Source organism: Medicago sativa, chromosome 8 (assembly GCF_051527215.1).
Source record: "Medicago sativa cultivar Bolivia chromosome 8, Bolivia_mono, whole genome shotgun sequence".
NCBI classification, from domain to species: domain Eukaryota; kingdom Viridiplantae; phylum Streptophyta; class Magnoliopsida; order Fabales; family Fabaceae; genus Medicago; species Medicago sativa.
The window spans coordinates 59438426-59453771 of NC_140756.1; the positions used below are offsets into that span (position 1 = coordinate 59438426).

Consider the following 15346-nt stretch of genomic DNA (forward strand, 5'->3'; position numbering starts at 1 on the left):
TTTCTTCTGAAGTTTATTTTAAAAAAAGGAGGTAAAATTCACCCATGAGAATAAAGGAGAATTGATTCTTGCAAAAATCTTGAACTTTTTTTTTTTAAAAAAATTATGACACTAATTTCACAAAATGATGTCTCCATACTGAGTTTTGGATATATAATTATAGTGCCGCTGGATGACATTGATGAATATATATAATTATTGATTCTTTATTCTATTTTTAACTCGGATACTTGAGTTTTGGATGTTTAAAACATAAACAATGACAAAATTCAAGAAACTTTCGATTTTAAGTATATATGTACATTTACAGTTGTGGACTACTTCAACAAAGGCACTAATGATGTTATAGAATTTTGAGTTGTGATGGACGAATGTAAACGTTGTTTTAATTTATTTCATAAAAAAATAAAATTTGACACCACGTTTAATCGAAGACAAACGACGAGGTCGCATACCTGAGATGTCACATTTTTTCCTAGTCCTTGTATGTTTATTGATTGATGTATCACCATATATTACCAATGAAATGCTAAGTCTGTTCCCTTAAAAAAAAAAAAAAAACATTTGAACACGCTCCAGTCCAACACCTGCTTCAACATTAATCTTAAGTTTTTTTTCAGTATTTTAGATCATAAAGTACGTGAACTGAAGCAGAGACATTGGAGTTCTACTTTCACTTCTAGTTTTAGCTTCTCCTTGGCATTATATATCACTATTTTAATATTAATCCGAAAATATTTTTTACATTTTATCGTTTCCCGAAGATACATACAATTGTTTGTTCGGAACCCCTTAGTTATCAAATAAAAATAACACAAATTTTTAGAAAACATGTTCTGTCGTTCATGGACAAGCATTCACAAAGAACATCAAATCTACAATTCAAAGAAAGACTTGTATAACCATCAAACAACATTCGGGTGATGCTATGCATGCATACAAGCTTCCTTGTGGTCAAGATGTGCGAGAATTTCGCCACCACAAAAAGCAGATTTATTGGCCTCACATGCAACTTTTATAAACTATTTCCAAGTTCCTCCAAGACCCACATTTGTTTCTTCTTTTGGATCTTCCATTGGCAGTGAATATCCAGAGTATAGGTCACCAGTCCAAACATCATCTTTCCTAGATTGCAAAAGCAAAGCAAGTATTATTTTCATATTTCTTTTAAGCGAAAAACATACCCACCACAATATATAATGAGTTTATAAAGTTCAAAATTCCAGTTATAATGTCACCCCCTCTAGAAACAGCGAGTATGAAGTCGACAAGACTTGTAAAAATTTGCAACTCTTTGAAAACAAAGGTTGCTCAATTACACACCGAAGAAATTCACTGTAGCAAGGTTTAAAAATCACATTCACGATCATAAAGTTTTATGTGAATAACTATTGTTCACCTAAAATCAAGACTCATAATGAAACGAGGCTAAAGCAGTCTATCTAAAAAAAAGGCACCTTTATTTTTCAATGGAGTTTGAGAATATTTTCTAACCTCTGATTGCATAATCAGAAGATTCAATTATTAATTTACTGCAATTGACTACTTACAATGCTACATCCATATGTTGAGGCACCACCTATCCCAATAAGGACTTTCTTCTTATCATTCTCCCTGTAAGAGTGTGAGAATTGGATTCATGTTAGAAACTTTTTCGCCAACTGTAGAAGGAAACTCTAACACATAAATGAAACAACCATGATTTTTGTTTCTTAAATCAGTCCATATAATTATGCACTACCATCAAACATAAAAAAACAATTTAAAAATGGTGGAAGGGAAAATATAGTCCATCAAGGCCAAAAATTTAAAATCAGAGGACCATATGGTACACACATATTGCATCTCTTAAAACAGCATAAAGATATGTGAAAGATGTGAAGGCCTCGTTTTTTTTCCTCTCTTTTGAAGAACTGTTTGAAGGTCTCGTATATATACCAAACAATCATACTTACTAACATTGCTACAACTTCTTAGTATAATTATTTTACCTGCACCAGTTTCCCGCATCAGTCCCTCCTCCAAGTCCTTCACGGACTAACTGTAAGAACCCAAACAATATCATTTAAGTAAACAAGATAAAATATTTCTAGCCAGATGCACATAATGTTACCAATCACATATCATGGAAAATAGTGGTTTGTTCAAATTTTGCCGTGCAACAGTGATGTAGTCTATAGCTGCTATTTGACAAACTATGTATACCGCATGTGTACCACAAAGCAAATAGCAATTTGTTCAAATTATGCTACGCTACAGCGCCGATATAGCCTCGATGATTTCTTCCCTGTTGCAACCTTTATAGACCTTAGAAAACTTTGCCCATTCATATGGAGTGCTCAACGACGTTTTCTTGCCTTTGGAATGCTAACAAATTCTCAACTGAGAGAGCAAATAATGGAGTTTCTAATTCACCCAGCACTATAGTGACTAAACTTTATCATAAATCCTATTGTTTGCCAACCTAGCTTCAGCTTTAGTGAAGTGTACTAACTTGTGTGCTTTTCATAGAAGAATTTGTGTTTGACCAAATATTAAGTTAACTCCCATTTGACGTTGAAAGTGGAACTAGAACCTTGTATTCAATGTCACACAATTAGGATTTCTTGATACTTAAACAGAAATGTTGCCTATTAGACCAAAAAATAGGTAGCATAGGATACTAGGATCTAGTTCCACCTTCAGCTTTAAATAGGAGGTAGTTCCTCCAATATTTGAACATTTCTCAGATATTACGAAACAATCCACGTGAAATAGCATGATCCATGAGACATTTACTCGTTTTTTAATTCATTCCTGAATTCTGGTAAGAAGAATTGTGAAGTTCTCAATGCTTAAAAAGGACAGTCTTCAATGGAAGGGACATGGAAAATAAAATGAAGTCCCACGATAAGTAATATATTAGCTTTCAATTTCAAATTTGCATATCATGCAAAAAATATAAAAATAAATAAATAAACAAGCGCAAAAACTGAATAAAAACACCATTATATATGCAATCTCATATCACTGTCAATAAAATATATATGCATAGCCAAAAGTACAGGCATGATTGTCGAATGAATAAAGGAGTAATATGTGCCAATTAGCTTGCAGTCACGATTCAAAAGCAGTCAAGGAAAAATATTATACAAACTGCATAAAAAAATGTTTTTTGTGTAAAGTTAATCTTGCTATGCTTCCATGATTAAATTTGTCTCGGTGGGAAACCAACGAATTCAACCAAGCCAAAAAAAAAGGGATCCAAACAATTTGAGTTTGGGTTGAACAAAAGGAGGCTCAGATTCGCCTTTTCTCAGACAAATGAGAAAAGTTTGCAAGGGTTGCGCAACAGCATCTGTGCAAATGACCAAAAGGTTAATTTCACACAGACACGGAGTCACTATTCCTTGAAATAGCTATTCACCCAATGTTAGATTCAATTGCTGAAAGCATCACTGCCATGTTATTTAAGAGGCGGAGGTAGAAGAAGAAGAAAAAGAAGTACATGATTGAGATGACATCGAAATATGGTTTATGATAGAACATTATGGCGTAATTTGATCCATGTAGCATGCCCCGCTTAGTGGGATAAGGCTTGGTTGTTGATATGTGAAGAGCTGTTTGCAAATTTCACTGAGAAGGATCATCGGCTTGCACAGCAACTCAGAGTGGCTGCAGCACTCAAGACAACCTTATCTCTGAGTGCGGACCCTCATACTTGAACTAATGAATATTAAGGGTTGAAACCCTAATAAGAGGCAGAAGAGAAGTGCCTCACCATGGCTGTGTTACCAGTATTTGTAGAATGGACCACAATGGTATTTTCAAACAGATACTGAAACCTCGCCAATGATAAGACTCTTCAACCTGTTGTCAAATTTAAAAGTGAAAACAAGATCACTGCCACCTTGTGTCCTCTATCAAGAAACATGATACAAAAAATCATATCATAGAAGAAATGTGTGAGTCATAGAGAAGCTTCACAAATGCAGAAATAGAAAATTTGATAGTCTTAGAGACAACCTGATACATAAATAAAACACACATTGCGTGATAAAAATACCTTAAAATTTATTAAAACAGGAGTGGCATGCTTCTCCTGAAACCATTTCAACATATCAAACCGCCTATTCATCTGCATCTAACAAAAAAGAAAAAACACACTTCAAACAAAACAACACAATGAAAAGAAACATATAAGGTTTAAATACTAACCATTTGAGATAGGAGAGTACCAAACCTTCTACTAGTTCTCTGTTATTTTATATATAAAAAAAATGGATTGGTGTCCAAGGCTTGCAGTAGTATAGTTTTCTCAGGAGTTAAGCAGTTGTTACTTCTGAGTCATTCCCTTTCCACCATAGCCAAGCATATCTAAACATATTTCAAGAATGAAACAATAGTCGAGTATAATAAACTATAATCATAGAAATTCCTTTTGGAGCTCACTTCACATGAAACCAATTAGTGTGTGTACAAATATGCCCCACACAAATTGGTGATGAGGGTCAAGTGAAATGCATACTAAATAGTAACACTATCATGAGTACAGCATGAGGAATGGTGTGCTCTCAGTCTCTTTCCACCATGGACAAGCATGTCTAAATAAATTTCAAGAATGAAATGATAGCTTGAATACAATAACTATATTCATAAGAGTTTTTTTTAGGACACCACTTCACATGAAATCAAGAAGTGTAGATATATGTTTCAAATAAAATAGTGATGTGTCCCATAGTAGTATGCTTCCAACATGTAACTTGACTTTATATGGGAAACATAAAATTCAACAAGACAGACGAAAGACGGAAAGAGGAAGAAAAAAAATCCTCAAAACAAATGGAGTTAGGGTTTAACAAAAGGAGGCTCAGATTCGCCTTTTCTCAGACAAAAAATAGAAGAGGTTTGCAAAGGCTGCATCAAGAGAATCTGTGCAAATGACCGCAAGGGTAATATCACACACAGACAGAGTTGCCTCGCCAGAAAACAACTCTTCACACAATGTCTGATTCAATTGCTTAAATCATCATCACTGCCTTGTTATCTAAGAGGAAGAAGAAGAAGAAAAAGAAGCTTATGTATGAAACAGAAACAGAGTATGTATGGAATTGGAACAGAAACAGAGTATGTGTGTGTATGTATGCATGCATGGAGAGCTTTTTGCGAATTTCACTGAGAAGGATCATCAGCTTGCACATCAACTCAGAGGGGTGGCAGCTCTCAAGGCAACCTTATCTCTCTGAGGATGAAGCCTCACACTTAACTAACGATTGTAAACCCTAACTGCAGGGATTCCGAGGAAGGCTCAGATTCACCTTTTTCGCAAACAATAAGCAGACGAGAAGAGCCTCACCATGGCTGCGTTATCAGTATATTTAGAATGAATCACAATGGTATTTTCAAACCAATACTGTAACACCATGCCAGTACTTAGGCTCTCCAACCTGGTGTTTGATCTAAAAGCTGAAAACAACATCATAGCCTCTTTATATCCTCTACCGAGCAACATATTCCTATAAAAATGTATCACCCAAAAAATGTGCAACTCATATATGAGGTTTAAAAAATGCTATAACAGAGTATTCAATAGAGATAACCTGATATATAAAACACATGAAACGTGTTAAAATTACCTTTGAAACGATTTTAAGATCAAAAACCTCCAACTCATCTGCATTTATAAGCAAAAAAATGCAGTTAGACAAACAAAACACCACAAAATGAAAAGTAAGAGAAGAAATAAACTACTAACCTGTTAGGAACCCAAAAATTAGGTTAATTAATGTAGTTATGGGTAGTTAGAGTAGTTGGTTAATATGTTAGCTATTTGTTTAGTTAGGTTGTGTTTCTGTTTTAAGTTGGTTGTTTGTGATCCTGTCTCTTTCCCTTGTATAGGAAGTCTGAATAAAAACTTCCATTCCTTTGATCACTTCCCTGTTGCAACCATAAAAGCAGCCATGCAAGATTATCATGTCCATTCATATATAAGATGGAGCACTCAGCAATGTTCTCTTGCCTTGCCTTGAGAATCCTAACAATTTTCTTGAGAATCCTAGTAGTTGGTTAATAGTGTGTCTAGTTCACCTAGCACTGATATTTCTGAACTATGTCACAGATTCTATAGTTTTCTGACCTTGCTTCAGCTTTAGTGAAGTGTACTAATAACTCATGTGTATTTTTTTATACAAGGAAGAAATTGTGTTTGGCAAAAGAAGGCCTCAAATAAACACGATTTGAGATAGGGTTGAACAAAAGAGGGCTCAGATTCGCCTTTTCTCAGACAGAAGAGAGAAGAGGTTTCCAAAGGCTGTGTCGGGCATCTGTGCAAAGCGCCACAAGTGTAACTTCACACAGACACATAACCACCTCGCCATGAAACAACTCTTCACCCAATGTTTGATTCAATTGCTGAAAACATCATCACTGCGTTGTTACCAAAGAAGAAAAAGAAGAAGAAAATGAAGGGGTTAACATTGCTTTGTTATCTAAAAAGAAGAAAAAAAAGGAGAGGTTAATATCTGTGTTGTTAAATAGCAGCTATAGTGGCGCTATAGCGCTATAACGTAGACGAATTTGAACAAACCGCTATTATTCTGAGATACGCTATTCAGTACAAAATATTGTCAAATAGCGGCTATAGTGGCGCTATAGCACTATTGCATAGCAGAAGTAATAGAATGTATGTGTTGAGAGTTATTTGTAAATTTCACTGAGATGGATCATCGGCAACCACAACAACACAGAAAGGCAACAACACTCAATATAACCTTATTTCTCTGAGTGTGGAGGAGCCTCACACTTAAACTAACGACTAATGAGTTAAAAAAACCTTAATTCTGGGTTTCAAAGGAAGGCTCAGAGAATCACCTTTTCTCAAACAATAGGCATAAGAAAAGAATCTCAACATGGTTGCATACTTAAATACCTTGCCAATACTAAGACCCTTCAACCTATTGTCTGATCTAACAGCTGAAAACAACATCACTGCCCCATTGTGTCTTCTATCAAGAAACTAATATCATACAAATCAATAATATCTCAGAAGAAATGTGTAAGTCACTGCTTTAACCTAATACTCTGTCTGGTCCTGAGTATAAGGGTATGTTTGGATAGAGGATTTTGGAGGGGAGGGCATACATTTCTATTTTATAAATTACGGACATTATAAAATGTTTTTTTTTTTTTAAATCAATTAAGTGTTGAAGTATTATATGATCATTTATCGTGTTGTTCTTCGAACTTTTTAAAATATCAAATAAAATATATATTAAAATATAAATTTAGCCCTTCAAAAACCCCTCTCAAACAACCCTAAGATAAAGTTTAGACCAAATACATCAATTCTTGTTTGCCAAACTTTCTCATAGTTCATGCTAAAGGGAGTATAAAACACATGAAGCTCATTGAAAATACCTTTGCATTTAACATTGAAACCGTGGAATTCATCTGCATTTTGTGAACAAAGAAAAGAATGCAGTTAGCAAAGCAAATGAACAAAATGAAAAGTAAGTGAAGATATAAAATACTAACCACCATTTGCGATTCGAGATGGTAGAGCACCAAAGCCTCGATGAAAGTGATGTGACAGTGATGCATGCTCGAGTTCAATCTTCCGCAGCTTTCTCTTCAATGTTACCCTATCCCAAATCCCAATATAAGCAAAATAGATTTGTACACTTTCACTTGCTTCGAGTGGGGAAATAGTAGGTCTAGGGGGAAGAGAAGTTTATTAGGTATGGGTATGGTGAAAGGCTATTGAGATGAAAACAGTACAAGGAGAGATAACACTGTGTTATTTATTTCCTTTTTTTTCTTCCTATTTTGAATAAAAAGTGTTTTTTCTTTGGAATGCAAATATTGTGTTCATATCAAAACCATTTGAGATAGGATAGCTCCAATCCCTCTAGTTCTCTATTTAAATATTTACATATAAATAAAAATATATTGATTGATGTCCAAGGCTCGCTTTGTTATAGTTTCCACAGGAGTTAAGCGCACATTCCTTCTTGGTCTTTCTCTTTCCACCGTGGACAAACATATCTATATAAATTTCAAATTTTAAAAAATGAAACAATAAACAACATCACTTCAAATGAAATCATGATTCAAAAGAGACTTCAAATGAAAACAACTAAACATGTACTGTGTAGAAAACTGTTGCAGAGATGAGTGTCAGTCAAGTGAAACACAGTTGCTATCACGTGTGCAGCATTAGAATTTGAAACGTTTTGCATACAAAGCTTTGCAAATAGAAGGATTCTATAAATATAGTACAACTTGTTTTGTTAGGTTGTAAGACTTTGTTAATTCAATGATTGCTTCCCTGTTGCATTGCAACCATAATAGCAGCCAGACAACATTATCATGTCCATTCATGTATAAGATGGAGCGTTCAGCAACATTGTTTCATATCAAAGAGGGATCCCGGCCCAAACACAATTTGAAATGGCCTGAACAAAAGAAGGCTCAGATTTGCCTTTTCTCAGACAAAAGAGCGAAGAGGTTCCTAATGGCTGCGTCAACAACAACATATGTGCAAAGTACAACAAGTGTAATTTCAAAGACACAGAATCGCCTCGCCATGAAACATGTCTTCACCCATTGTCTGATTCAATTGCTAAAAATATCATCACAGCCTTGAGAAGAACAAGAAGAAAAAAGAAGAAGTGAACAAACATTGCCTTGTTATAAAAAACGAAGAAGAGGAGCCTTGTTATCGCAACGGAAGTTATCTTCCGATGGGATTGGTTCGTAACTTCTGATCGTTTAAAACATGAGCTTGTGAGCAATGAAAGATGTGTGAACAGCAATTTTCCAAAATGGTTGTACAAATATCATATCTCTTCCCAAACACAAATTGAGATGGGGCAGAACAAATGAAGGCTCAGATTCGGCTTTTGTCAGACAGAAGAGAGAAGAGTTTCCCAAAGGCTGCGTCAAACATTTGTGCAAAGTGTAACTTCACATAGACACAAAACCACCTCGCCATGAAACATCTCTTCGCCCAATGTCTGATTCAGTTACTGAAAACATCATCACTGCCTTGCTATCTAAGGAGAAGAAGAAAAAGAAGAGTTATTCATTCCATTGTTGTTTCTTAAGAAGAAAAAGAAAACGAAGATTATGCTGAGGAACAGAGGGAGTAACAGTATAAATGTGTTGAGAGCTGTTAACAAATTTCACCGAGACGAATCATTGGCAACCACAATAACACATAGAGGCAACAGCTCTCAAAACAATCTTAACTCTGTGAGAGTGGAGCCTCATACATAAACTAACGACTAATGAGTGTGTGAGGCTCAGATTCACCTTTTTTCCTCAAATAATAGGCCGAAGAAAAGAGCATCAACATGGTTGCATTAGCAATATCTGTAGAATAAACCACAAAAAAATGGTATTTTTCAAACAGATACTAAAAACAACTAGCGAATATTAAGTCTCTTCAACCAATTGTGTGATCTATAAAAGCTGAAAACAACATCACTGCCTCATTGTGATGAAACCAATTTTTTCAAACAAAACCAAATAAGAAATGTGCAGTTTGTTGGTGAATGAGGGGAGCCCGGAGAATTGTCCATATTGGAGAAAATCTTATGACAGCCGCATCTTTCACCCAATTAATTTCAAGAATGAAACAATAGCTTGAATACAATAACTATAGAAAAGGGCAACCCGGTGCACTGAAGCTCCCGCATACGCATGGTCCGGGAAGGGGTCCCGCCATTTGGTGTATTGTACGCAGCGTTACCCTGTTTTTACACAAGAGGTTGTTTCCAGGACTTGAACCCGTGACCTTACAGTCACATGACAACAACTTTACCAGTTGCGCCAAGGTTACCCCTCCTAGAATACAATAACTATATTCATAGAAATTTCTTTAGGACACCACTTCATATGAAACCAAAAATGTAGATATCTGTTTCACAAAAAATAGTGATGTGTCCCACAGTCGTATGCTTCCAACATGTAACTTGACTTTATGTGGGAAACAACAAAATTCAACAAGACAGTCGAAAGACGGAAAGAGGGAAAAAATCCCCAAAACAATTGAGTTAGGGTTTAACAAAAGAAGGCTCAGATTCGCCTTTTCTCAGACAAAAAAAGAGAAGAGGTTTGCAAAGGCTGCATCAACAGAATCTGTGCAAATGACCGCAAGGGTAACTTCACACACATACAGAGTTACCTAGCCAGAAAACAACTCTTCATAAAATGTCTGATTCAATTGCTGAAATCATCATCACTCCCTTGTTATCTAAGAGGAAGAAGAAGGAAAAGAAGCTTATGTATGGAACAGAAACAGAAACAGAGTATGTGTGTGTGTGTGTATGCATGGAGAGTTTTTTGCAAATTTCACTAAGAAGGATCATCAGCTTGCACATCAACTCAGAGGGGTGACAGCTCTCAAGGCAACATTATCTCTCTGAGGATGAAGCCTCACACTTAACTAACGATTGTAAACCCTAATTGCAGGGATTCCAAAGGAGGCTCAGATTCACCTTTTTCTCAAACAATAGGCAGAAGAGAAGAGCCTCACCATGGCTGCGTTATCAGTATATGTAGAATGAATGACAATGGTATTTTCGAACCAATACTGTAACACCTTGCCATTACTTAGGCTCTACAACCTATTGTTTGATCTAAAAGCTGAAAACAACATCATAGCCTCTTTATATCCTCTACCGAGCAACTTATTCCTATAACAATGTATCACCCAAAGAATGTGCAAGTCATATATGAGGTTTAAAAAATGCTATAACAGAGTATTCAATAGAGATAACCTAATATATAAAACACACGAAACATGTTAAAAATAATACCTTTGAAACGATTTTAAGATCAAAAACCTCCAACTCATCTGCATTTATAAGCAAAAAAAATGCAGTTAGACAAACAAAACACTGTAAAATGAAAAGTAAGAGAAAAAATAAACTACTAACCTGTTAGGAACCCAAAAATTAGATTAGCTAACGTAGTTATGGGTTGTTAGAGTAGTTAGTTAATATGTTAGTTATTTGTTTAGTTAGGTTGTGTTTCTGTTTTAAGTTGGTTGCTTGTGATCCTGTCTCTTTCCCTTGTATAGGAAGTCTAAATAAAAACTTCCATTCCTTTGATCGCTTCCCTGTTGCAACCAAAATAGCATCCAGGCAAAGTTATCACGTCCATTCATAGTATTGTCTTGCCTTGAGAATCCAAACAATTTTCTTGGCCATTTTCTCAACCGAAGGTCAAATAATAGTGTGTCTAGTTCACCTAGCACTGATGTTTCTGAACTATGTCACAGATTCTATAGTTTGCTGACCTTGCTTCAGCTTTAGTGAAGTGTACTAACTAATAATTTATGTGTATTTTTTATTCAAGGAAGAAATTGTGTTTGGCAAAAGAAGGCCTCAAATAAACACGATTTGAGATAGGGTTGAACAAAAGAGGGCTCAGATTCGCCTTTTCTCAGACAGAAGAGAGAAGAGGTTTCCAAAGGCTGCGTCGAGCATCTCTGCAAAGCGCCACAAGTGTGACTTCCACAGAAACAGAACCGCCTCGCCATGAAACAACTATTCACCCAATGTTTGATTCAATTGCTGAAAACATCATCACTGCCTTGTTACCAAAGAAGAAGAAGAAGAAAATGAAGGGGTTAACATTGCTTTGTTATTTAAAAAGAAGAAGAAAAAGAAGAGGTTAATATCTGTGTTGTTAAATAGCAGCTATAGTGGCGCTATAGCGCTATAACGGAGAGATATTTGAACAAAGCACTATTATTCTGAGATACGCTATTCAGTACAAAATATTGTCAAATAGCAGCTATAGTGGCGCTATAGCACTATTGCATAGCAGAAGTAATAGAATGTATATGTTGAAGTTGTTTGTAAATTTCATTGAGACGGATCATCGGCAACCACAACAACACAGAAAACCAACAACTCTTAAAACAACCTTATTTCTCCGAGTGTGGAGGAGCTTCACACTTAAACTAACTACTAATGAGTTAAAAAAAACCTTAATTCTGGGTTTCAAAGGAAGGCTCAGAATCACCTTTTCTCAAACAATAGGCATACAAAAAGAATCTCAACATGGTTACATACTTAAATACCTTGCCAATACTAAGACTCTTCAACATATTGTCTGATCTAAAAGCTGAAAGCAACATCACTGCCCCATTGTGTCTTCTATCAAGAAACTAATTTCATACAAATCAATAACATCTCAGAAGAAATGTGTAAGTCACTGCTTTAACCTAATACTCTGTCTGGTCCTAAGTATAAGGGTATGTTTGGATAGAGGATTTTGGAGGGGAGGGCATACTTTTCTATTTTATAAATTACAGACAATATAAAATGTTTTTTTAAAAATCAATTAAGTGTTATTGAAGTATTATATGATCATTTATCATGTTCTTTGAACTTTTTAAAATATCAAATCAAATCAAATATATATATTAAAATAAGCCCTTCAAAGCCCTTCCATCCAAAAACCCCTCTCAAACAACCCTAAGATAAAGTTTAGACTAAATACATCAATTCTTGTTTGCCAAACTTTTTATAGGTCATACTGAACGGAGTATAAAATACATGAAGCTCAATGAAAATACCTTTGCATTTAACATTGAAACCGTGGAATTCATCTGCATTTTGTGAACAAAGAAAAGAATGCAGTTAGCAAAACAAAAGAACAAAATGAAAAGTATGTGAAGTGAAGATATAAAATACTGACCACCATTTGCGATTCGAGATGGTAGAGCACCAAAGCCTCGTTGAAAGTGATGCGACAGTGATGCATGCTCGAGTTCAATATTCCGCAGCTTTCTCTTCAATGTTACCCTCCCAAATCCCAATATAAGCAAAATAGATTTGTACACTTACACTTGCTTCCAGTGGGGAAATGGTAGGTCTAGGGGGAAGAGAAGTTTATTAGGTTTCATTGAGTATTGTGAGTGAGTGAGTGAGTGGCTGAGTGGGTATGGTGAAACGCTATTGAGATGAAAACAGTACAAGGAGAGATAACACACTTTGTGTTATTTATTTCCTTTTTTTTTCTTCCTAGTTTTGAATAAAAAGTGTTTTTTCTCTGGAATGCAAATATTGTGTTCATATCAAAACCATTTGAGATAGGATAGCTCCAATCCCTCTAGTTCTCTATTTAAATATTTACATATAAATAAAAATATATTGATTGATGTCCAAGGCTCGCTTTGTTATAGTTTCCACAGGAGTTAAGCGCACATTCCTTCTTGGTCTTTCTCTTTCCACCATGGACAAACATATCTATATAAATTTCAAATTTAAAAAAATGAAACAATACACAACATCACTTCAAATGAAATCATGATTCACAAAAGACTTCAAATAAAAACAACTAAACATGTATTGTGTAGAAAACTGTTGCAGAGATGTGGGTCAGTCAAGTGAAACACAGTTGCTATCATGTGTGCAGCATTAGAATTTGAAACGGATTGCATACAAAGCTTTGCAAATAGAAGGATTATATGAATATAGCACAACTTGTTTTGAAAGGTTTTTGACTTTGTTAATTCAATGATCGCTTCCCTGTTGCAATTCAACCATAATAACAGCCAGACAATATTATCATGTCCATTCATGTATAAGATGGAGCGCTCAACAACATTGTTTCATATAAAAGAGTGACCCCAGCCCAAACACAATTTGAAATGGGCTGAACAAAAGAAGGCTCAGATTTGCCTTTTCTCAGACAAAAGAGCGAAGAGGTTCCTAATGGCTGCGTCAACAACAACATCTGTGCAAAGTACAACAAGTGTAATTTCACACAGACACAGAATCGCCTCGCCATGAAACATGTCTTCACCCATTGTCTGATTCAATTGCTAAAAATATCATCACAGCCTTGAGAAGAATAAGAAGAAGAAAAAGAAGTGAATGAAGTCAGAAAAGCAATTTCCCAAAAATGTTGTCAAATATCATATCTCTTCCCAAACACAAATTGAGATGGGGCAGAACAAATGAAGGCTCAGATTCGGCTTTTGTCAGACAGAAAAGAGAAGAGTTTCCCAAAGGCTGCGTCAAACATTTGTGCAAAGTGTAACTTGACACAGACCCAAAACCACCTCGCCATGAAACTTCTCTTCACCCAAATGTCTGATTCAGTTACTGAAAACATCATCATTGCCTTGCCATCCAAGGAGAAGAAGAAGAAGAAAAAGAAGAATTATTCATTCCATTTCCATTGTTGTTTATTAAGAAGAAAAAGAAAAAGAAGATTATGATGAGGAACGGAGGGAGTAATAGTATAAATGTGTTGAGAGCTGTTTACAAATTTCACCGAGACGAATCATTGGCTACCACAACAACACAGAGAGGCAACAACTCTCAAAACAACCTTAACTCTCTGAGTGTGGAGCCTCATACTTAAACTAATGACAAATGAGTGTGTAAGGCTCAGATTCACCTTTTTTAATCAAACAATAGGCCGAAGAGAAGAGCATTAACATGGCTGCATTATCAATATCTGTAGAATAAACCACAATACAAAAATGGTATTTTTCAAACAGATATTAAAAACACCTAGCCAATATTAAGTCCCTGTCTTCAACCAATTGTGTGATTTATAAAAGTTGAAAACAACATCACTGCCTCATTGTGTACTCAACCAATTTTTTCAAACAAACCAAATAAGATATATGCAATTTGAGGAACAAAATCTTATGAGAACCGCATATTTCACCGAAAATCGTAAGACGTTGGTTTTACGGATCTAATCACTTATATGTTGTTCTAAGCAATGTGACATTTTCAACTCATACTTATTACACAACACAAATCACACACGGAGTTTTAACTTAATTTAATATAATATATAATATTCCCTCCGGTACTAACAAAAAACGCATTGAAAATAGGTTAGCAAGTATGATTAAAAGCTAATTAATATATAAAATGTTGCATTTTAGGAAGGAAGGAAGAAAGAACATAATGCAATTAGGTAAGGTGATAAATGAAGAAGAAATGAAAATAGTAACCAACCACCATTTGCATGCATTACAAATTGCTTGAGTTCAATCTTACGCAGCTTCATCTTCAACGTTTCCCAATCTCAATCCCAGTGGTGTGTAAGTGTAACTGTGTAAGTGAGGCACCGAATCTTGATACCACTGAGCATAAAGAGACACCAAGCACCACGACCTCGAAAAAACCAAAGTCATCAGTTTTTTTTTTTTTTTTCTCACATTTCAAAGAGGTCTGAATTACATTCACCTCTCCTATAACGTCAAAATATTCACTTTGTTAAAGATTTAGATATTTAAATACTTATTTTATGATATTAGTGAACTAATAAGATGATATAAGTTACTACTTTATAATCAAGAGAAAAAGAAGTATGATGATATATTTTG

At 35.2% G+C, this 15346-nt stretch overlaps 1 protein-coding gene across 10 annotated transcripts; it reads right to left on the minus strand.

The window, feature by feature from the left end:
- Positions 1-702: 702 nt before the first annotated feature.
- Positions 703-15193, minus strand: LOC146900038 (uncharacterized). 10 transcript variants are annotated; one of them, XM_085738614.1, is made up of 14 exons: positions 14976-15193; positions 12691-13241; positions 12569-12601; positions 12071-12157; positions 10800-10837; positions 7513-7619; positions 7396-7428; positions 5616-5653; positions 4223-4356; positions 4046-4117; positions 3761-3849; positions 1992-2041; positions 1551-1614; positions 703-1125 (listed from the first exon to the last, which is right to left on the minus strand). In XM_085738614.1, exons 2-9 carry the CDS (start codon positions 12754-12756, stop codon positions 4327-4329), a joined length of 432 nt encoding a protein of 143 aa, XP_085594740.1. In that variant the 5' UTR covers positions 12757-13241; positions 14976-15193; the 3' UTR covers positions 703-1125; positions 1551-1614; positions 1992-2041; positions 3761-3849; positions 4046-4117; positions 4223-4326. The 10 variants fall into 10 exon arrangements, with proteins under 10 accessions (XP_085594740.1, XP_085594737.1, XP_085594738.1 ...); XM_085738611.1 differs by having other exon boundaries at positions 4046-4123; XM_085738612.1 differs by having other exon boundaries at positions 4046-4123; positions 4198-4356.
- Between the last annotated feature and the right edge of the window lie 153 nt (positions 15194-15346).

Bases quoted from the DNA above. Each gene is read 5' to 3' on its own strand.
- LOC146900038 (XM_085738610.1), bottom strand. From the start codon at position 12,756: ATGCATCACTGTCGCATCACTTTCAACGAGGCTTTGGTGCTCTACCAT. The intron at 10,838-12,070 runs GTATTTAAGTAT...TTATAAATGCAG, and splicing joins AGAGTCTTAGTATTGGCAAG to ATGAGTTGGAGGTTTTTGAT. The intron at 7,429-7,512 runs GTTAGTATTTTA...CACAAAATGCAG, and splicing joins ATCTCGAATCGCAAATGGTG to ATGAATTCCACGGTTTCAAT.